The following is a 23,415-nucleotide window of genomic DNA, read 5'->3' as shown; positions in this document are numbered from 1 at the left end:
GTTGGCTTTGCTTCATCTCCTTTTCCAAGGAAAATCTATGTTGAGCCACAGTGGGCTGTGACCCTTTGGAGATGAGCTGCTGAGAGCTCTCCGTTGGCACCCAGTCTCACTGCCTGCTCTTCAACCTGCGTTCTGTTTAGTGACTCTGGTTGTCCAGGCTTCAGACCAGTAGATGTTCATGCCACAGTGCTTTAGAGGGGCTTCATGTGTCTTATGGCACTGCAGCTGAGATATTCTGCACAGAAATTGAGCAATCACTGTTAGAAAAGTTGTGCAAGGTGATATTTGGCTGTGGTTTGTTGGCTCTTTCCCATAGGAGTTTGTCACTTTGTGTCACTTGGAGGCTTTCAGTGTGGTCCATGTGCTGGTCCTGGCAGTGGGTGGATGGAGGGGCTGTCCCTGCAGTGCTGTTGTGCTCTGTGTATGTCAGTGCTGGGGTCTGTGAGCAAAGCCCTGCTGGGTGCTGGGCAAGGGAGGAAAGAGGAGCCGTGAGCCTGGCCCTGCACCTTGGAGGCATTGAGTGTTTTCATCCACAGCAGTATTTGGGCTGTCACTCCCATCTTGTTGTCTTTGTTTCTCCTCCCACCCCCCTGGTTCTGTGTTGTCTTTATAACCATTATAACCATCTTCTCTTTCCTGTCTCATCTGTCTTGTCCCCAGCCCCCTCCCCTTGCTGGCCCAAACCCTGTGGGCTGTAACCCAAGAGGAGCTCCGGATACAGTAAATAGTCCTTTCACTCGTGCAGCAGAATTGCTCCAGACGTTTCTATTGATTTTCACTGGACTTAAAGCTTCACCTTTTTCTCTAATCATCCCATAATAGCTTTAGTATGAACAATCAGGTACGAATTGCCATAAATCTCAGCAGCCGCATCCCCTCCATTCACACGTGTTCTCCTGCTCATTGTCTGCTCATTCCTCACAGGTTTTTTTATATTCTTTCTGTCGTCATCCTTTTCTTCCTGCTTTCCCCCAAATATGCTGAGGCTTCTTTATATACACACAGAGTGTACCTTGCACTTGCCAATTATTTTTTTAGCAACTTCTCTTTATGTAATAGGAATTTTATACCTGACGTTGAGCTCTGCTGTACCCACCCACATCACAGTATAGATACATTTTCAAAACTCCTGGATTTTTCCTAGGAATTACCAGTTCCAGCAGATTCAGGGAGGAAGGCGATAACCAGGAGCATCATAAGAGGTTTACCTTGAGCTGTGGTTGTTGGACCTGCCTGGAGCTGGTGGGGAACTGCCAAAGCAATGTTGTGTTTCTCTGAGCTCATTGTTGAGGCCAGGATGGCTGCGACAGCAGTTGTTCCATCTTGAGCTGGGATCCAGCCTCACCCAGCAGGATCTGGCTCTGGAAATGATCAGGTCTGCACATACTCCTTTGCTCTCTGGTGGGCAGGAGACCTGAGAGGGTTACACAGCTTGGAAACTGGGGGCAGGAGAGTCCCCATGAGACTTCAAGAACCCAATTGATGGAACTGAATCTCCTTCGTGGAGGTCACTTTGGGGTACAAGAGAGTTGTCTGAAAGCTGTATTACTACTTTTTATACATAATATTGTTCTTTTAAGTATACATTGCAAAGGTTTAAAGCTTTCTGTATCCAGGTCCTTCATCTACAGTGGGTTCCAGTGGAGAAAAACAACTGAAGGCACTGGAACTCTCTCACTGAGGGGAAATAAAAGGGAAAAAAAAAAAAAAAAAAAAAAAAAAAAAAGAGAAAAAAATCCCACCAGCATCAGGGGACAGGCATAGGTTCTTGTAATAAAGATTCCTAGGATGTTTTCCTTGGGCAGGCAAAGAGGAATTGTCAGTTCTCAGTTTTGTGAGAGGCCTGGGCAGTCTCAGTGCTGCTACAGCCCTGTGTTTTCTCTGACTCAACAGCAGTGAAACACCAGCTGCAGGATAACATGTTCCACAGTAACGGATTCCTTTGGAATGCTCCGTGTATTGGCCTTCAAGTATGGCTGGATAAAGCTGGGAGGAGCAGAGGTGGGTGGATGGGTGGATTCACGGTGTGTTGCTTTGGCATGGCTGGGATCAGGGTTGGTTTGGTGGAGAGGGCTCTGTCTGGAGCAGGGAGAGCAGGAGGCTCCGGTCCTCGGGCAGCTGTAACTCCATGTCTCTGCTGATAACTGGAGGGATGCAGCAGCTCTGGGGGGAGTTCACAGAATGGTTTCTCTTCTCTCAGGCCTTGGTGTGGTCTGCAGTAAATTGAGATTGATTGGATGTTATTTTTCCTCTTGCTAATGTAATCCATTAGCCTGGCACATGCATAATCAGTTTAGAGCACAGTTAACTGGATGTAATCGAGTTCTTCCCTGCCTGCTGGAGAAAATCCTCTCCAGATGCTGCTGGGTGAGAGCACACACTGGGCTTATCACACACAATCCTCCTTATTCTGCTGCTTTTGCCATTTTTTTCCTAAATCACATGTTATTGGCTGCTTGCATTGCCCAAGTGCCACTTCTGTCAGTGTTACTTGCTGCCAGAAAATGTGATCTGGAGACACTGTCAGTCTGCAGTCGGGTGAGCCTTTTAGTCTTCTCCTGCAACACTCCCAGTGCCAGGGGAGAAGGTCTGGTCTTCTGCTGCCATCTTCATCCTGTGCATTGCAATAGCTTCTGTCAGGCCTCCTCCCTGCCAGGGCTAAGGGGAGAGGAATGGCAAAAAACTGGAAGGGTCTGGTAACCTTTCCTTTATTGTTGTGTACTCCCAATTCCTTGCTGTCCCCCTAAAATTCTGTGACTAAAGTGGAAATCCTGTTTATCTGGCACTTGCTGGGGGAACCTGATGCCTGTACCTCTCCTGGACTGCTGTGACCACCTTGGGTGACTGAGGGGGTTCATATCCTGGGGAACTCCCTGGAAAGCAGGAGCACCACTGTCAATGCATGGCATTACAGTCTTGAGATGGATGTTCTGGCTCGAGGTAGATGGTGGGTTTGAAGACCCTTCCTCCATAGCTGGGACATGGTGTGGGTGGCAGGGTGGTTGTGGGCAGAGGCAGAGACAAGTGCAGCTCCCTGGAGCAGCAGCCCTGCCTTGTCTCCTCGTGGACACAGAGCTTGGCACTGGGCAGAGCAGCAGCTCCACACATCTGGAGGAGATTGAGCACCAGTTCCCAGTCCACTGCACAGGTGGAGTTTCCAGAAGGAATTAATCTGCTTGAGAAGGAGCCAGGTTTGGACATTTCCTACAACTTCCTGACAGTCTCTAATTCAGAATGTGCAGCTCAGAAGAAGTTTAAACAAAGAACTACTGAAGAAACACACTGCTGGCCAGACTGCCAACAAGTGCCTTCAATGAGTTCATTCAGTGTCTTCCTTTTCAGTGTTTCCAAGTGCTGAGTTCACTTTTTTAGGGAATAGGGAGTCTGAAGGAGCGGGTTTGGGTTACATGGTGCCATGCATAGAGGCTCTTTGTTAGCTAGAGATGCAGAGCCTGCAGGAGAATGACTCTTTAATATCAGTGCTAATGGTGATGGAACTGTGGATCTGTGCTGACTGGGACAGCAGCAGAGCTGACGAAGGGAAGGGAAGGGAAGGAGGATGTGCAGCTGCACACACCCAGCAGAAGCCTCAGTTCCACCCTGGAGCAGCACTGGCCCATCGTGTCTGTCCCACAGGAGCTTTTGTCTCCTTTGCTGGTCACAGGATTCTCAAAGAAACCTGCTGGAAAATCCCCAAAAAGCTTTAATCCCTGAGGATGTGTGGAATATTGTATGAGGTGTAGTTACAGAATGATGATAATGTATTCAAATTCAGTGTCCTTCCTTAATAGAACCAGGCAAAAGGAGTACCTTCTGTAAGAGTAGCTAACTTTGAAGTTAAATATTATGTGAAAATGGGTGAGCTACTGTTGGGTACAGTGAAGGGTGTGATGTGTGCAGGTCACAGAGGAGTTACCAAAAAGCACCTTAGGTACTTGTGTTAAATGTAACAACCCCTGAGAAAACAGAGCAGGGGGAACCTGGCCAAAGTCCACGGAAAGTCCAGAGTGATCAAATAGGAAAGTACTGCACCTGGAGGTGGGGGAAGAGAAGAAGGCCTGTGTTACAGGGAGGGGAAGGAGGAGAGAATTCTTCTCCTGTGTTTAAGAGCAGAATTGAAAGGTACCTCTGTATGGAGGATAAATCCTGAAGGGTGGTCTCACGTGGAGGAGCCATGAAGGAAAAAGTCACTGACTGAGCAGGACTCTGCTATGGAGGGTTCTGGAGGAGCCCCACAGGAGGGGACAGAGGCTCCTGGCAGAGGTGTGGGCCAGAAACTGCAAAGCATTAAGTCAGAAAATTGAATGAAACTGTAATAGAAAAGTCCTAGGAGGCACATGGATTAGGAAGGGGAAAAGCAGACTTTTGGGAGTGAGGTTGTTGCAGCACTCAGTTGTTTGAAGGAGCCAGTCAGGCTACAGCAGGGCTGGGCTGGGCTGCAGGAACAGGGGATTCCCAGGGTCTTTGATAGGATTCTCCATGAACAAACTGGAAGGATTACATGTTTCAGAGTAGGGCTGGGCCCAGGTCTGGGCAGGGGTAGGGAGGTGAAGGATGAGAAACAGAAGGTAAAATGAAAACTAACTTTCCAGGATGGAGAAAAAGGATTGGAATATACAGAGGCTTTCTGTGCTTGTAAATGATCCAAAAATGGAGTTAAAGGCAAATTTAAAAATCAGCTATAAGGTAAAAAGAGTCGACCACTTAGCTGTAAAGCTGTGACAGTTGCAAAAGAACTTTACAGCATAAAGTGATTTCACAGGAAATGGTTGATGGAATTTGGTGTCACAGTGTTAGAGGGATGGGGGGCAGACAGCCCCGGTGGAGGGATGGGGGCTAGGCTTCCTGCTTCCCCACATGGTAAAAAAAAAAAAAGGGGGGGGGTTAAAGTTGTTCTTCCTGCAAGCAGGATGTGGGATATTTGCCAGTCTTTTTGAAGGCATTGCCTCAATGACCAGTGGGATGCAGAAGGGCAGGGGGATAATATGTGAACTGTGTAAATCCTCACTTTGTCTGATGGTTCAATACTGTGTTCAATTCAGATTGTTTTAGGAAGGCTTAATAAAAACCCCTAGAAGATACCAGAGAAGGTTGCAGGACTGGCAGGTGGCTGGAATGACTTGGGTAAAGACCATTGGCTTTGGAGTTGGCTTGACACAGGAGTTCAGGGTGGAGGGGAACTTGTGAATTTCATAAATTTCAGTGCTAAGGAAATCGCTGGATTAATAAAATACTGCTGCATTTGGATTGGTGTGAGTTAGTCTTGCCACAATTCTGCAGTAAGGTCAAGCTGAGAGTCTTCTCATCCCATCACTTGGCTGACAGGAGATGTTCCCTGTAGGACTTGAGTGTAGGAAAGCTCTGGGGACCAGCCCAGCTCCAGCCCAGGGAGAGCTTCCTTTGGGGCTGCCAGGAGCTGGGCTGATTCAGTTCTGAAATACCCAGATGATGTCGTGGGCAAAAGGAGATGTGTTTGGGTTTTCATTTTTATCACAAACTTCCTCCCGTCTCTGCCTTTTAAGGTTCTTGGGGTAAAGTTGCTCACAGAAAGTCTGTCATGCTCATTAGGAGATTTAGAGCTCTATTAACCTTTGATTTACTTGCTGTCTGCCTTCAGTGTGTTTTGGCTTTATTTTTGCAAGTTTATCTCTTGGAATACAGATGCAGCATCAGAGCTCTGAATTACACTCTTGAGCAACACAAATTGTGCCTGAAGCCCGTTTAAATTACAGCATATGAGGGACTTTGAACTGATTTCCTACAAGGTTTAAGACAAATTCCAATGGCAGCTTCACAAGGGAAATAAATACTCATTTAAGTCTCCCTAAAAAGTTGTTTTTAAAGATGATCTCCAAAACCTTTAATTCAAATCTTCATCCTCTAGTCTTGGATAAACTCATAGGGAAAGAAGTTTATGAACTGCCAGTGTGAGAAGGACAGGCCCTTACAATCCAGTACCTTTGGTCCTGTTTGGATTGACAAGTATTTTGATATAAAAAGCTCTACATATCAGTTTAACCCTTTGAGATACCTCCCTCGTGGGGTTGCACATTCCTCTGAGTGACAGATTTCTCCTGGCATTAAAAGATGTCTTTACCTTCCTTTAGGTATTGAATACCAGAGTCTGTTGGTACAGGATCACAGAACTTTTCCTTTCTCTGCACTGCTTTTTGAAAGGGTTGGAATCAGAACTGCTGAGAGCACACAGCATTGCTTGCTCTATGTTTTATTTATGGGCCTCTGTCACTTAGGTTTTTCTTTCAAGTTTTCCAGTAAGTGCTGAGCCATGTGCAGCCAGCAGCTTAGTAAAGAAACCAGCCTGTAAAAGCAATGTAAATAACAAAGGAGTGAGAGTGCAGCTGGAACAGGAGCCCTGCAGGAACCAGGAGCTCCCCAGAACATGGAGCTAAAACCCTTTGGTCAGATAGGTTTAGAATTCAAAATATTTGTGAGAATGGGCTATAAAACCCAACTAAACAAACCAAACTCAAGAAAAAAAATAAAACAGAAAAACACCTTGTCAAGCTTTACCCTAATCTATATAAGCTGAGTTTATCCTGCCTTCTGCAGCAGCCTGTGGGCAGAGCAGCAGGAGGGTCTTGGCTCTCTCTGTTCACCCAGAGCTGTGGGTCGGCTGGGACAGAGGCTCAGCACAGGGCAGGGAGGGTCTTGCAAAGCTCTTCTCAACCTCAGGTGTCATCTGAAAACAAGGTGTCATCGTGTTGATGGAGTGTCAGTGTGCATCTGACCCTTTCCTGTGCACAGTGCCAGTTCTGTCTGTGTTTATGGTTCATTCTTTTATCCTGATAATTTTGGAACATGTGGATGGGTATTTTCCCATGTCAGGTAGTGCTTGTTGTTGGGATGTTCAGAGGCAGGACAGAGTCCTCAGCTCCTGCCCCTGTCTTTCTGTCCATCCACCTCACTGGTGTTACTGGACTCCCATCTCCTTTGTTATCCGAGAGGTTGGCAATTCCCAGTCCCTGCTGTGTCTCCCAGTGTCCATTCACCTGGCTGGTGTCACCTACATTCGTGCCTTTGTTATCCCAAAGGTTGGCAGCTCACAGCCTCTTGTCCTGGGCTGGAACTCAGAGCTCAATTGGCATTTCAGTCTGTGTTTTGAGCCCAGCTGCCTGGACTGGATGGATTCCTCAACACAGGAATATGCCTCGAAGACCTCAGAATGCTCTTAGTTCCTGTCCTCGTTGGGCAGGGTCAGGTTTTCAGTGCCTTGGGTACCAGCCCTGGCCAAGCACCAGCTCTGCAGCTTTAGGCTCGCTGGCGACGACCTCGTTAAATAATGGATGGGCATTCATTAGCAACCATCTCTGGTGGGGGCTGGTTGGAAGGCCAGGAAGGGGCCCACAAGGTGCTTTCCCCAACCTGTTCTGTGTGACCAGCATGGACTGCTGGTTTCTGTCTGGCTGTGCCAGTGCACTGGGCTGCAGGACGCTGTGTCGTCCTTCTCCAGCTTTAACTGAACTGTTCCTAAAGTAGCTGTTGTAACAAAGTCCTCAGAATTGCTGTGGAAGCAGCATGGGAGGTTCTGTGTTTGCTATCTCACAGGGAATTCATTAAATTACAATAAATAATGTATGCAAGATACATAACTTAATACCATAATGGGCTTTTTCCCCTTCTTGCCAGTCGTAAAAATCCTGCTCCTGCACTGTGACGTGGGCAGTAAGTTCTGCAAGTCAAATTAGGTAATAAGTTGCACTTGTGCAACAGGTTCTCTGGAAGTTGAGCCTTGGGGTACGGTTGGAAGGGCTCTGGCAGGCCTGGCTGCAGCTCTTGGGAGATCCTTGGCTGCAGGTGGCTTTGGCAGAGAGGCAGGGCTGGGTGCCTACAGCCCAGGGCTGTGTGGGGCAGAGCCCAGCACGCTGTTCCCCCACACATCCCTCCTGTTCTGCTTCAAAGCAGGGAGATACCTGCATCTGCCATTGAGCCATGAGTGCAGTGCAGCTGTTCCCAGAATCCCAGGTTTCCTCTTTTCTCCTGGAGATTACCTTGGGATTTTTCTGCTCTGCTGAGTTGGCCATGGCTCAGGTAGAAGTGCAGTGGCTGCTGTGTCCCCCAGCTGTTTGAGCTGCTGTGACCCCTCGTGCTCTGGGCTCACAGGCAGGGGAGGTGGGGAGCTGGTTGCAGGAGGCAGAGATGTTCTGATTTAATTGGGGAGGATATAAATGCCTGACTTGTATCCCTGCCTTTCATCTCTGGGCAGACCTTGCAGAATGTGCTCAGGCTGATGGACATTCCTCTTTGGGTTCCACCACATGGATAAAGCATTTGGGGTTCTCTGAGCCAGTTACTGCCCCTCAGCTGCCCCTGGTTCAGACAGTGCAGCCCCATCTCACCCACTCTGCTCCTCCCTGTGCTCAGGGAAGGATGGATACAAAGAGAATCACCTGGGGAAGTTTCAGGCAGCAGTAACAAAGCCTGTCTCCACAGAGGGGAGGCTAATTACACAGCTAATTAATCCAACAGATGTCACTTTAAATGCCTGTTTCTTTGTGATTCTGTTGCACACATCATGCTGGTTAAACAGACTTCATGGACCCCATTCAAAATGCCTGCGCAGGCTGCTGGGAGCTGCCAGGGAGACCCCAGGGTGTCCTGTTCCACAGGGAGGAGCAAGTCCCAGGCAGCCTGGTCTGGGCTGCACTGTGCACAGGCTGCATGGGGGAAATGCCGTGTAATAGCTCTGGTGAGTTAAAAAGTGAAATAGCAGCTGTGAGGATTGAAGGAGTTGTTTACATTCTTGCTGTGAGTACAGGGCTGAGGCACAGGGGCTGGGGGGGAGGCAGAGGGGACCCCATCCTGCCTCATCAGCTCTGCTGAGGAAGAGAGTTTGGAAACCTGAGCTGCTCTGGTGAGGTCAGCAGTTCAGACCCAAGGCAGCGGAGGGCACACTGTGCTGTCTGTCTGTCTGTCTGTCTGTCTGTCTGAGGTGAATGTGGTCTGTCTGGTTCCTTCAGCACCAGAAGGGCTCCCTGCTCTGACTCCTCAGGGAGGAGGCAAAATTAACATTTCTACAACATTTTAAGCAATTCTCTGCTCGTGAAGGCACAGCCATGATGTGATGGCCCTGCAGAAGAAGGGAGCAGTTCCATATCCTTGTGTGGAGCTGTTCCTGTGTGCTGAAAGCCTCTGTGTGACAGCTGTCAGCCTCAGCTGAGACTCCCCCTGTTCAGCATCTGGCTGCCAGCTGGGGGAATGGGGACAGCCATGGCACCACAGTGGTGTCAGTGCTGGGGGCTTTATCAGGGGAAGCTGTGGTATCTCCCCCCCTTTGTGTGGTTCTGCAGGCTGGTACCTTTTGGGCACATCTGTCAGCTGAGGCCAGCCCTGCTGTGCTCAGGTATTGTCATCACGCTGCATGGGCATGTCCCCGTGGAAGCCTGGGCTTGGGAAATGCCCCATGTTCTGTGTGTCTGCTCTGCTGCCTTGGCCTTTTGTTCTACTGGGATACTAGAGGAGTCAGATGGTTCCCTCTGTCTCACTGAGCAGATTCCTTCTGGACATAGTGGACTTGTACAGCACTGGGCTGCAGTGTGGGACCACAGCCCCCAGCTGTGTGCTTAGGGGGAGCTGCTGGGATGGAAATGCAACCCCAGCACTCTGGAAATGCCCCATGAGAGTGTGCTGCAGGCAGTGGTTGAGCTCCCTGGTACAGCTGCGGGGGAAGAGCATCTTCCTGGGGTCTCAACATCCTCAGTGAGTCGCAGTTGGCGGCTTGATTCAGTGTAATGGATGTGTGCTCATTTCCCACAGCTGATGAGGATTATATCAGCTTGGTTTAACAGTCTCATTTGCTGCTCCCAGTGCACACTTGTTTTAATGCGTTTCAGTTAATGAGGTAGAAGAGAGAATGAGGTGTTACTGTTTATGTACAGACAGCGAGGCTGTGCCGAGGGCTCTGGAGCCCAGCAGTCCCTGCCCAGTGCTCTCCAAGGGACAGCATTAGCTGGCATTTATAGAAAATTTATTGGCTGCGGTTTATCCAGGTAAAATTTCTCCCAGTGGTGCATGTTTCCCTCTCCTGCCTACCTTATGCTTTATTGCAAGCTACAAGACATGGGTCCAGCAGCCTGTCCATGGCAGGGGATGTCAGCAGGCTGAGAGTGCCGGTGTGGAGTATCACAAAACAGCACAAGGTATTGGTGTGGGCAAAGATGCTGCCATCTACCTGGGGTAAAAGGTTCAAGTGTGCCCCAAGGGGGTTTATGGCTGGGACACTCCATGCTTTCATTGTTCACTGCTGTGGTATTTTCAGGGCCCTGTGGGGTCAGGGCCATGCAGTGCCAGGCACTGGGTGAGTCGGTTCCTTCACTGGTGCCCTCAGAGCACTTCCCTGCTGTGTCCCCTGCAGAGGAGGAGTGCTGTGCCCAGGTGTAGAAATGGACACCAGTGCCCTGACCAGAGGGACTCTGTCTTCCTGAAAAACTGGTTGTCCCTGTGCTGATGGTGGATATTTGCCATGGGGTGGGCTGGAGCTGCGTTCCTCAGAGTGGCAGCCCATGTCCCCAGCCCATGCTTGGTGCCAGAGGATGGTTGAGGCCACTGGCTGGGTGCTGGCTGAGGGCCAGGCTGGCACCAGGGCTGACAGCAGCCAGGGCCGTGCGTGCGGTGCTGCTTTGAAGGTGAAGCTGCTGTTGGTTTAAGCGGGAATTAAACAATTACCGAGTCTTAGTTCTCCCCACCTCCGGTGGATTGACTCTATAAATTGTCAGCCTGTTGACATTTTAATGTGAATTATGTCATATGGTATCCCCTTTGATTTCAACATGCCTTAGTTTGTAAATACACGAGCCTCTCAAAGGGCTGTGGTTAGCGCACACGCGGGAGGCCTCGGGGGTTTTGGTGGGGAAGGAGAACAGCGCTCGTCTGGCGGCAGCTCTGGTGCCTGGCACGGCACCGCAGCCACGGCTCTCACAGCCAGGGCACTGCAGCCACGGCACAGCTCTCACAGCCATGGCCACGGCACCCACAGCCACGGCACCCACAGCCACGGCACAGCTCTCACAGCCACGGCACCGCAGGCACAGCTCTCACAGCCAGGGCACCCACAGCCATGGCACCACAGGCACAGCACCCACAGCCACAGCACTGCAGCCATGGCACCCACGGCTCCCGCAGCCAGGGCACCTACAGCCACAGCATCCATGGCACTGCAGCCATGGCTGCCTTGGAGCAGCCACAGCTCATGGGGCTGCCCTTGCTGAGGGCTCACACAGACCTGGGGATAACCCCACTGAGGGCTCACACAGCCCCGGGAACTTCTACAGGGTCCCTCTGCATTCCCTGGCTCCCTCCCTGTGTGGCTGCTTCCCTGCCTTCTGTGGGGTGAGAGCTGCCCACATCAGCATGGGGTTTCTCCCCTGCCCATTGCTGGTCAGCTTCTCCAGCCCACTGCAGGAGCTGTGTCTATCCCCTTGTCTGGCTCCTGCTGGGTCTCCTCACATCCCTGTCCCATCCAGCCCCCAGTCTGTGCTGCAGAGAAACTCCTGATTCAGCAGGTCCTGGTCATTTGGGTCAGCCTTCCTTTATGTTCTTTGCAAACTGTCCCAGAGAGTTGTCACAGTCTTCACATGTGTGCCAGAAGAGGGAGGGTCTTTAGGCAGGGTCAGCAGAAGAGCAAGGAGCTCTCCTGGGGTGACCCCTCCTGCCTTCAGGTGAGACTCACCTCCTTCCTCCCCAGCACAAAGCCAGAGGGTGTCCCAGTTTGAGAATTCTGATTGCCTTCACTTTGCCCCCAGCATTGGTGGGCCTGTTCTGTAAGTCTGGGGTTATGTGCAGGTGTGTCACCTTGGGGCCACAGCTGTACTCTGGGGGTGTCTGCAGGGTGCACATGTTGTGGTACCTGCTGCTGAGCCCAGACCTGCCCATGGGGGGAGGCACAGAAGGACAGTGCCTGGCTGTGGATTTTGACCACTAGCAGCAGTGATGAAAAGGGACCAGATGCTTGAAGTCCCTCAGAGAAGGGACTTGCTGTCCCAGAGCAGGTTCTCAGGCATGCTGTGACCATAGGTGGGAGAGGTTTAAAGGCTTTGGAGTCCTGCAGATGTTTTCATGTTGTGGGGTCTGTGCTACAGACACCTCTGGCTGCCTGTGAGTGTTTTTCATGGTCCCACAAAGCAGGAATTTTGCTTTTATCATTTTCACACCTCCTTGGCTCTGACTTACCTGGATTTTCCAGTCCATGCACTGCAGTGCCCAACTAGGCCTATCAAAGTGTCTGACTCTGGGCAGGACAGGGGGATTATGAAACCTGCAGCCTGACCTCCTGGTAGCATATGGTAACCCCACTTCAAGCAGGTATTTTTGCAGACAAGTTAATCCCATGTGGTCACAGAAATGAGAACTTTGGGGCAGTTGGAGTAACTGGAGTTACAGCTGCAATTTCATAAAGAGGGTTTAGAAATCTGTCATCTCCTCACACCTTTCTGCTGTGAGTGGATGCTGCTCCCCAAAAAAGGTTTTGTTGCTTGTGTTTTATTTTTGAATTGCAGTGGTCAGTACACCCTCCTAATGCTGATCAGTGCTGCCTCCACAGTGTTTGTCATTACCCCGTGTGTGTCTCTGCAGATTGCCCACTGGGACTGCAGAGCCACAGTGGCTAAAACCAGTAAATAGTGGGCCTGGTTTTTCCCAGGGGTGTCTGTGCCTGAGAAGGCAAATGCCAGTGGATGCAGATACACATGAACAAAGAGAGCACCAAAGAGCAGAGACATTTATCATCTCGGGTTTGCTCTGTTTGTGTCAGTGTGCTTCTGCACTCTCCGTGTTTTCCATTGCTCTAGTCTGTCTTGGAGGGAGTAGCTGCAACTAATGCTCAGAGCCGTTCTATTCTCTTGTAGATATCTCTGCAGAATAATACTACAGTGGAATTAGATTTTAGATAGACACAGGAAATACAGAGCAGCAAACCCAACTGTTCATAGGCTGCAAACTGCTTGGAGGCCGTGTACAGAATCCATGAGACAGACAGTTGTGCTGCTGTGGATTGCTGTGGGTCATTTCCTGAGAACCCTTACATGCCCAAGGACTGGAGAGGTCTCCCAGTTAAATTTGGAGGAGGCTGTGTTTGGAAGGCTTCTCCTCCCCAAGAGCTTGGTGCCTTTCCTTACAGGGTAGTTGCTCAGGGGTGTGGGGCAAGGAGAAATTGCCTGTATTTCTGTACACAGTTCTTAGGGCACATTAGTGTCCATTGGCTTCATGGAGCCCTCACAACCTTCTAGAACATAGGAAGTAGCAGGTTGCCTTAATTCAGCCCTTTGTGTGCAGACATTATTTTGGTTCTTAATTATAAGTAGTTCCATACATATTTTTCCAGCAGGATCCTTGCCTCATTCTGTGAGTAATTATTCCATTTCTTTTTATCTTCCTCTTTCATTACATTGCCCCAGGCTTTGTCTAATACAATCCAAAGCTTTCACTGAATGAAGAATTATTTATTTTCTCATGGGCATTTCCATGGTGCTCCGTGTTCTGTTTGTGTTTCACAGACACTTAAAGAACTTACCTTGGCAGCACGGTCTGACATCAGCTGTGCTCCTGTCCCCGTGTTCAGGGTAGGCTGATGCACAGTCTGTGCCCCAGAGGTTGTGCTCTGGCTGCCCAGCCCTGCAGCCAGTGCCACTGGAGAGGAGCTGCTCCACTGCTGGGCCTTCCCTGGCTCTGCTGGTTTCCAGCTCACCTTCAAGACTCAAGTATTATGTATTTCCTCTTTCTGCTTCCATTGTCATACTAGTCCGTTACACCACACTTTAGTTTTCCTTCCTCCCTTATCACCTGATCCTGAGAAATCCTTGCTGTGCACTGTGGGCAAAGGATGAACTGAGTCTTCTGTTTTTCCATGGATCTCTGTTGGCTTCTGCCTGGGGAGGTTGTGTCCTCCGTGTCTGTGATACTGATACTCTGGGATTTATGGAGAGGATTGAAAAATTGTCTTGTGCACTATTGTTACTGTTTTGGTTATCTGGTGGGAGTTGAGGTGGTACAGTGCTGTAAGAAGTTATAAAGAAGCAGTATGAAAACAAGGAAAGCTTCAGTCCATCACAACTTCCCTGGAGATGCATGAAACAATAAATCCCAGGCAAGGGGAGTTAATCTGTGTCTGTAGTGTTTTGTTCAATAGTGTGAGCTCAGGCTGGGTTTCTGTGGCTGCTTCAGTATCCCACATGGTTTCACGGTGCATTATTACAGCAGTCCCTGGCTGCACAGGGGTGTCCTCCCCTGTCCCCCCCTCCTGACCTCACCTCTGGTGCTGCTGGGGCTCTGCACTGCAGCCCCTGGAGCACCTGGAGCCAGGGCACCCCTGGGTGCCCCTTGGCTTGGGGATGTGGGGCAGAGCACAGGGGTGTCAGACAGTCCTCAAGCCTTTCCTTCAGAGACCGGAGGTTCTTTTCCAAAAGACTTAATATGGGGGAAAATTCATTTTCATTTGAACCCTTAAAGCAGACTCCACACAGAGAGAAGGGTTTGGGTGGTGGAGTCAGAGCTGCATTATCAACACAGGACTCTGGAGTGTGTTGCATCAGAGCCTCCTCAGAGAGCCCTGTGTAACACTGGGATCATTCCCACGGCTGCCAGAGGAAACAAAACATCACTGGTATGGAGAGTGCTAGCCTGGCTCTGTGTTACAGAAAGCTCTCTTCAATCACTCAGCAGCTAAACAATTACAATATGGACAACAGATTTCGATCCTGCTGTCTTTCCAGGTTCCCCCCAGACCTTTTGATTACATAATTTACTTTTTATCCAGTGTTTTTCCATATTCCCAGGCTGCTCTAGTTCACCTGAGTGTTCACAGCTTGGTAACTCACACTGAACTGATTATTTTCAAGCTGATGTGCAAAATACGTTATAAAGGTCTGGGCAGTGGCATTTTAAGGCCTGCTTATGGTTACTGTCTTCAGTTGTTTTTTCCCCATTTGTTTTCCTAACCCTGGAAAAGATGAGGCTCCATGAATTCCTCAGCTCCTGCCTGTCCCAGCACTGAGGAGGGAGTGGGCTGGAAGCCCTGAGCCTCTTCCTTGGTGATGTTGCTGCATTCTGGCACAATTGTTTTTTTTTTCTTTTTTAATCACTCCATCCTATTGCTGTCCATACAGTGCTTTGCAGGCAAAAGTGCAGCTGTTTCTGCCGTGTTTCTCCAGGGATGACAGCATCCATGGAAATATGAAGTGACAAAAGTATGCTTTCCTGAGGATCAGAATGTCCCTAGTCTGGGCTTTGGTTCAGTTGCAAGAGGAGTTCAACCATTCCCAAGCTCTGTGCTGCTCCACAGGAGCTCTGGGTGAGGCTGGCTCTGGGTGACATCCCTCACATCCTGACTGTTCGTGGGAGGGGTCACTTTGTGTGAGGTTTGCTGGTTGCTGTTGGTCACAGGTGCACAGGTGAGCAGCAGAGGTGCCCTTGCAGGGCTGTCGTGGGCCCTGTGGTGGAGCCACAGCCAGGCAGGAGCAGCGTGCAGGGTTGAGGGCAGCACTTTACAGGGCAGCTGATAGGAAATGTACTCTCCTGGTGCTTTGGTTTTAGCACTCTAATTAGTGGGATCGATACTCACACTCCTGTGTGCATCTCCATGTACAGCAGCACTTGTGCCTCTGTCTCCCGGGGGAGATTTTGGGGATCTGGAACATTCTCTGCAGCTGAAGTTGCAGTTGCCCAAGAGTGGATTCCCTGTGCTGGCAAGACTTTGCAGAGCAGTTGTGGGAGAAGAGAAAGTTGGATGCTGTAGGAGAGTGCCCAGGTATGGTCAGGCCTGTTGCTTTCCCTCTCTCTGGGCTGCTCAGCAGGTGTACAGTGACCCAGCTGTGCAGGGGATACCTGTGCTATGGAGTTGGGGACTGCAGCTGCAGAGCAGCACCTCTGGCTGGTCCCTCACCTCCCTTGGCATCTCCTCCCTCCCTCGAGAGGTCTTCAGCCAGCCTCCCACTCTGTTTCCCCTGCACTGGGAGGATTGGCTGGCCTAACTGGGCCAGTGCTGGCTCCCCCATGGACTTTGTCCTTCCCCAGGACATGGGAAGAAAGTCTTCCACAGGAGGAGTCTTAGTGAAGCTCTTGGCTGTCAGCTGTCCCCATACAGCTTTGCATCTTCAGGCACCTCCTCCCAGGAATGATTAATTGGTGCTTGCAGGTCTGTTGCACAATTAAAAAGGCGTGGGGGATGTGATTACAAGTTCAACCTTTCTTGGCACTTGCTTTCTGTTAACCTCTGTTGTTCTCTGTCCACGGACCCCATGGGACTGTGGGTGTGCAGGGATGCTGCTCATCATGGGCAACATAAACAATGTCCTTGTTAGGAGCTGCTCCAAGACCCTGCAAAGAAGTTGGCTGCTGGAGTCAAGCAGGAGCTGGGACTGTGCCTCCCCCTGGGCTTTAGCCCCTCCTCATTAAGCAGGTCCGGGCTATTGATTGGGAGCTTGTGTTTGGAAGAGTCTTACTTACTCTATGCATTATCTTGACAGATTGATCAGACCTGATTGAGAACCTCTTAAAGGAACGAACAGCTGTAATGGGAAAGTTGGACTCTGTCATCCGTTAGGATGATTCTGGGAGCGAGAAGAACGAGGCTGACATCTTGGAGCAATTGTATTTACAATTAACATGGCTGAAAACGATTGCCTCTATTGATCCCCCCTTCCTGCAATTACAGCCCCATTGTTTACATTCCAGCACTTCAGTTATAAAAAGGAAATTCAATAATTATTGCATTATTTAAAGTTAAAGTGCCACAGAGTTTGCTGGCTATGCTTGCTGGTTGATTTAACGTTCAGTAAAATCCATCCTGAGCTCTCCATCCTTAGACTGAGCAATATTTGGCTTTTAATGAGACTTCAAGGGCTGGTGGAGCAAACCCCATTTGCTGGGTTGCTTTTGGGTTTGTAGGGAAACCCAAAACGTTGCAGCATGGCTAGCACCAGCCCCGTGGCTAACAAGGAGAGCATCTGTTGCACTTATTGCCAGGCAGGGCTGGAGGGCTCAGAAAATACAGATATGGTGGGGTGTAGGGATGGGCTGTTAATGGGGACAGTTGTGGCTGTTCTTAGGCCTTTCCATATGGTTTGGGGGCTTAGATTCATACCTCAGCCTCTATGGCAGGAGGGAGTGCTACATTTCCTGCCTGTGGGTAAGAAAGATCAGGATCAGAGAGCAGTTACTACAAGCTGAGCTGAAGAAACTCAGGGCAAATGACCCTGAACCCCACCACTGGCACTGCAGCACGGAGGAGTGATGCACGGAGGCTGGAGGAGGGAAGGGCTTGTAACACTGCTCCTTTGGAAGCTGTAAACAATTCAGGATGTTGGATATATGAAAGAGCAGAAGTTCAGCTTTTGAACCTGCTGGATGCAGAATCAATTTTCCCCCCTCCAGGAGGAAGGGGGAACACTTGGCACTGCAGCTGTCTCTCCCCAGAGCGCAGCCAGCGTGTCCCACTGCGCGCTGCGGCCGCTCCCGGCTCCAGGAAATTCCAGCTGGGGCTGCAGGTGTGAAAGGAGAGCAAGATGGATTGGCCAGCCCTGACTTTTATGGAGTACTTGGAACAGACCAGGATCAGACAGCTGCATCCACATGACTTTCATTAAAAATTCAGATTCTTCTCTTGCAGGGCTGTGTGATTTATCTCGTGCAGCACATCAGAGGCACGCGGGGGCCAGGAGATGCTCAGAGGGCTCTGAGGTCTGCAGCAGGGTCGGGTCCCTTTCTGTGGTGACCCATAGCCCCGCTCCAGCTCCGCTGTAAGGGTCACCTCCTGTCCCTCCCCAGGGAGAGACAGTCCTCACTGGCACCTGAAGTGTTTTCTACCAAGCCTGTGACTAATTACCCCTGTCTGACCTCACCCCGAGGAAGAGTCAGTCCCTGGGTATTCTCCTGCGCTGCAGATCTGCTGGCAGGGCTGAAGTGGTTCCAGTAGCTCCTGAGCCTCTCTGAGTAAATACAGAGGAACTCCCTGGTTCCGTGTGCTGGTTCTGATCACTGGGGCTGCTCAGACATTGGTGCTTGTAGGGGAAAGCCAGCTCAGTGCACTTCTGTGGTGCTGCTTCATTCCACAGCTTTTGTGACCTTCCAGGAGACTTTTGGCTCCTTCCTCCCCACTTGCATCTGTCAGTTCTTTGAAATCACTGCCAGCTTTACCCATCCTAACAGAGCTGGGTGCCGAGTTCAGTGGTAGGAAAAGTGTTACATGTGGAGAAAAGCTCTGCCAAAGATGTTGAAGTCTGACAACTTCTTTTTCAAGAAGATCCGGGTAGTGGAGTGGCCTTTGTTTTGATGGCAGGGTGGCCTGTGATGTGAGAGTGCTCGGAAGTGGTGTGGAGGAGGTTTCTGCAGACTGTGTGTCAGTGACCCACACAGCACCTGGCCGTACAGAGTGGTCAGAGTGGTGAGGAAGAGGATGTTTGTGCAGGCAGGAGGGCGGGGAGCCGGGCTGTGCACAGCCCTGGAGTGCTGTCAGCTGAGGCTCTGCAGGGCTGCAGCCGGGGCCCTGTCACAGCCAGAGGGAGGAACATCATTCCTTTTGTTCCTGCTGGTGTGCTGCTGTGTAGCCTTTATGAGCTTATTTTCCCACTTTGGGTTCTGGCCCCCAGTCCTGTTACCTCATCTGCTTCTCCTGCCCGGAGAGACCCCGGCATGTGCAGGGGATCTCGCAGGGCAGCTGGGGACCACCATCTGCCTGTCCTTGAGGCACTGGCAGAGTTTCTGCTGCTGCTTGTCCCGTCAAAGCTGCAGAAGAAGGGGCCATCCTCGAGTCTGGAGAGAGTTTTCTCACATGTTCTGCTGCTTTTGTAGCATGGACACCTCCTGGGTGTGGTGATGGGGTGTTGCCCCTCACAGTGCAAACCAAAGATTGAGGGGTTCCTGGTGCTGTGAGTGTGGGCTTGTCCTGAGCAGCATTCAGAGCCCTCCAAAGGGTAAACTTTGGGCCAGTTAAAACTGCATAGGAACTGGGCCCTTTTCTATTGAGTAATAAATGTCCAAAGCATGAGGTAGTTCAAAGAGTTGTCGCATCTCTCTGGTGGGTTGAGGTTACAGGTCAGATGTCCCCCAGAACAGCAGCTGAGCTGTTTAACATGGCACAGAGGGATTGGAGAAGCCCCTGGTGCCCCTGGCAGTGCTTCAGGGGGGTTGTGTCCTGTCATCACTGGAATCAGGTTCATTGCACCATGGCTGAATAAACTTTGTGCGGGAGAGATTTTGAGCAGATAGCAGTTTAACATCTTTTAAAATTTAAAATATTTTTTTAAATTTATAAGATGCAGAAAAGCTTAGAAATCAGATGGTGAATATGAACTGCAGGAACAGCTACAGAGGTGTTCAGGAGAGTTTGTTACCTGTGTAAGGGCAGCAACTCTGAGTCTCAGTCCTGTGTACTGGAGTCTTAGCTCCAGGGAACATTGTGTGGTGTGTGGCATGGGCTGAGGGGGGCTGTCTGCACTCAGGCAGGGTGATACGGTGTCATGTTCAATTCCATGATTATTGTGAAGTACTGTGGGTGAGGCAGCATAGGGTGGGGAAAGGGGAGATGGTAAAATAAACAAGAGTTTGGGGTATGTGAAGGATGGAGGGAGAGAAACAAGAACTGACTGTATCATCATTCCTTACTTTGTTTAAAAATCAGATTTCCATAGTCCTATCCTGTAAGCATTTACTACTTGGCAGAAGAAAACAGTTTTGGGGCAGATGCTGGAGAGTGATGGGTGGGCAGTCGGTCTGGTGGTGTGGTGGGACCAGCCTGGCCACCCTGTGGGGTCAGGGCAGGGCTGGGGGACACTGAGGGCTGGTGGCACCGAGCTGGGGGACACTGAGGGCTGGTGGCAGGACTGGGGGACACTGCAGGGCTGGTGGCACCGAGCTGGGGCAGAGGAGGGGGCCGAGGGCTCTGGGCAGGACCCTCCTGTGCAGTCACTGTGAGCACAGAGCTCCCTGCCCGCAGACAGGCGGGTTGGTGGGTTGGTGAGGGTGGGTTGGTGGGGATGGGTGCTGGCAGCCCGCGGTGTTGGGCTGCAGTGGGTTACACACAGGAACACCCGTGTCCCCCGGGCAGCTGCTGCACTCGTCAGCCGTATGGTTTCCATCAGAGCGTTCCTCTCTCTGTTTCTGATTTAAAGAGTAGCTTTGACTCACCCTGATCAATATTTTGCATGCCATGCGTGAAGAACCAGATGTTGGAAGTTTCCTATTGTGGAGAGGGAGGGGGCAAACACCCCCTCAGACTCACAGAAATCGATGTTTTCTGACAGAAGTTGGTTGGTTTTCCTTGGAACAATATATTCTTTTGATTTTCAAGTTGATTTGTCTTCTAACAAGGTTCTGGTTTAGTATTTTGAATTTGTTTCCTGTGATACAGATAAATTCTCACAAGGGGGAAGTTTAACAGTGTGATGGGCAATAACTACATGTACTTGGACAACATTACATTGCCTCCAGCAGCTCTCAGCTTGGACTGGCTCAGCCCTCATGTCCTCTTTCTTTGAACTGCTCCTTTCCTCCACTGGAGGATGGGTTGAATCAGGTGCATGGGATGCTGTGCCCAGGCTGGGCTTGGTGGCACCTGTGACCCCTCCAACGTGACAGGCAGGTGAGGCTGACCCCGGCACAGGAGATGTTTGAGAGGAAGCAAGAGAAGAGCATAAAATAAGACACATTTATTAAACCGTTTAAAACAAATGTTTTCCTAAAACCCCCTTTTAAATGAGAGCAGCGCAGACTGTGCCTCTGGTTCCACAGAGACCATGTCCTTAATATTTCCTTGAACCCGTGACCGGATTTCTCTCTAATTGCTCTCTGGGGTTTTCCCTGGCTCGGTGCAGAAGCTGCGGCTGAGCCCGTGGGCACTTCCCCAGCTCAGCACAGGGTTTGGGATGGGGACGGGGCTGCTGGAGCCAGAGCCTGGCCTGCAGCAGGGCAGGAGGCTGTGGCAGGGTCAGGGCACAGCCAGGCTGGCCTGTCTGGGGTGGGCTCACAGCTCCAGTGACGGGCCCGCTGACCTTTCCTGCCTTAAGCCATTCGTCTTTTTCTGGCTCAGGAAGAGGGTAACGCATGCAAACAATAGAAATGAGATGAGGAAGAAGTTCTTATAAGGGAAAACAGCAAAAAATCTTTTGAGGGCACCAGTGGGATTAGTGCCCTCGTGGATTCTTCAAATATTACAGTGAATTTAATTAAATACATCGTGATCCCAAAAGAGGCTAGTCTAATTAGCCAGATCTAGAATACATTTATTCTCTTTCCTCGCTCTTCCAATCAGAAGCCTCAGCATCAGCTCATATCCTATTTTTAATCATTCCTAGACTCAGAGGGCTCTCCTTCCTCCGTGTGAGCAAGGCACACAGCGCTGGGTAATATGTGTCTTTAATCTTATCTCAGCTGTAACTGAGATAATAAGCATCAGAATTTTTTACCAGAAGGTCCTGGCTGCACGTAGGCAATATTTTTGATTGACAAACCTCAAGATCATGTCCAAATCACTGTAGTTGTGCCTTGGGCCAAGTGCATGGTGGGGATAGAGTTGCATGAGATGACACAAAGACTCAAGGAGGTCTCGGGGCTGCATATCAGGAGCTGGCAGGGAGTATTGCACAATCGAACTGCTTGGTGTGGGTTGGAAACACCAGAGGCCTTCACTGAGGGATCTCATGTTGTTTCACCTCGGTATTTATTTTTTCTCAACTAGTGACACACCCATGCTGTGGAATTGGGAAAGTTCCTGTGACCTCCTGGTGCCCAAGGGGAAGGGGCAGCAGCTGTGCCGTGGCAGCCAGCGTGGCTGTGCAGGGTGAATTCTTCCCTCTGCTTCTAAGAAATAATTTCCATGTCTGTGGGATCCGTGACAGGAAATGGCTGCTTGTTTCCCCAGAGGCACAGACCTCTGTACCAGGGGATTGATGGGTTTTGCCAAATAATTGTGGTATGATAATCCAGAATTAGCTGTGTTGGCTGTGACCACACAGCTCGGGAGGGGACAGGTTTTTTCAGGTGCTGGTCTCTCACAGTGGTACCCATGGCATGTTCACCATTGGCATTTCAGCCCAGGTCTCTGTCACAGACACATTACAGGCCAGGCTGCTCCTTCCTTCCTGATCCAGGGGAGTAAAACCTGGGTGCCAGGGAGGGGAGAGCTGGGTGATGGACAGGATGGCTGTGCACTCTGCTTCCATACACTGTGTCCAAGACCTCTCTATCTAACGACTTTGTCATGTTCTAGGGTTGCTTTGGTTTTACTCTTCCTAGTTTTCTGTGAGAATTTACCCAATTTAATTTTAAGTTTGCTATGCAGTTGGATCCCCTCCCAGGACAAGCTTTGAGTGTGAAGGAATGAGCCCTGAGTGGGTTGTGAGCAGTGTTACTGCAGGGTCTGGTGCTTTCCCTCGCTGAGGGGGATGATGTTGCCTGTGTCCATGTGTGCTTTGTGCCCGTTTTGGTGTGTTTTGGTTTTCATGCTCTTCAGCAGGAGAGCGTGTAATACCTTGGGAACAAACAGGCGTTGTCTCACTGCATCTGTGTCAAAATATGGCTCCTTAACTAATTCCTGTGGCTTTTGGCAATTTACAGTGGACTAACCCAGGAGACTGGGGGTGATAAAGGACATTGACATCCCCTTGCTTTGTTCCCCACAGCATCTGCAGCACCACGAGAGCGGGGTGGAAGGTGAAAGCTGCTACTACCACTGTGTTCTGTGTAACTACTCCACCAAGGCCAAGCTGAACCTCATCCAGCACGTGCGCTCCATGAAACACCAGCGGAGCGAGAGCCTACGGAAGCTGCAGCGCCTCCAGAAGGGTCTTCCTGAGGAGGAGGAGGACCTGGGGCAGATCTTCACCATCCGCAAGTGTCCAGCTGCCGAGGCCGGTGAGTGCTGCTGCCTGGGCCGGGCAGGGCTGGGCGAGTGGCACCAGACCCCTGTGCTGTTTGGTGACAGACTTGGTGATGTTCCTGTGTCTCTTCCCCGCTGTGGGGTGGCACAGTGTGTCAGTAATACCTTACAGGAACCCCACTTGCCTGAAGTGCGGTTTGGGATGTTGAAGTGTGTGTGTTGGTTCAGATTGGTGTCTTAAACCCTGGAATATTGTTATGAGCATCTAGAGATACTATGATATCTGGATAAGTCAACAAACCAGTGTACCAGCAGATGCTTTGCAATGAGTCAAGTGATGCCCTGAGCACCAGCATAAGCTGTGCCAGCTTGGCACTGATTTCTGGTACTCCAGCCACTCTGGATTGGGAGGGGGAGCTGGGCTAAAGGGGTGGGCAGGACGTGTGAGTTTTCTATGTCTGTTTTCCATGTCTCCTCTTGATAAGGTAAATGAAATGAAGACCTTGCATGAAATTTGCTCACACAGATAGGGATTGCAGCTGTGAAGCCAGCAAGAGCCTAGTGTACCTAAAAGGGGCAGTTAGGCTGGATGG

The 23,415-nt window shown here is 50.4% G+C and overlaps 1 protein-coding gene across 2 annotated transcripts in view; it reads left to right on the top strand.

Annotated features, from left to right (window-relative positions):
- Positions 1-23,415, top strand: part of ZFHX3 (zinc finger homeobox 3) — a gene marked incomplete at its 5' end in the record, with an annotated part of 79,481 nt that overhangs the window by 5,150 nt on the left and 50,916 nt on the right. For both annotated transcript variants that reach the window (XM_083870506.1, XM_083870507.1), the window contains one exon: positions 22,626-22,857. In XM_083870506.1, coding sequence (XP_083726632.1) covers positions 22,626-22,857 — 232 coding nt within the window. The remainder of the gene's footprint in view (positions 1-22,625; positions 22,858-23,415) is intronic.

Source organism: Zosterops lateralis (assembly GCF_965231275.1).
Source record: "Zosterops lateralis genome assembly, chromosome: 12".
Classification (NCBI taxonomy): Eukaryota; Metazoa; Chordata; class Aves; order Passeriformes; family Zosteropidae; genus Zosterops; species Zosterops lateralis.
Note: the sequence above shows the minus strand (reverse complement) of the source record. Positions and strands in the feature narration are given on the sequence as shown.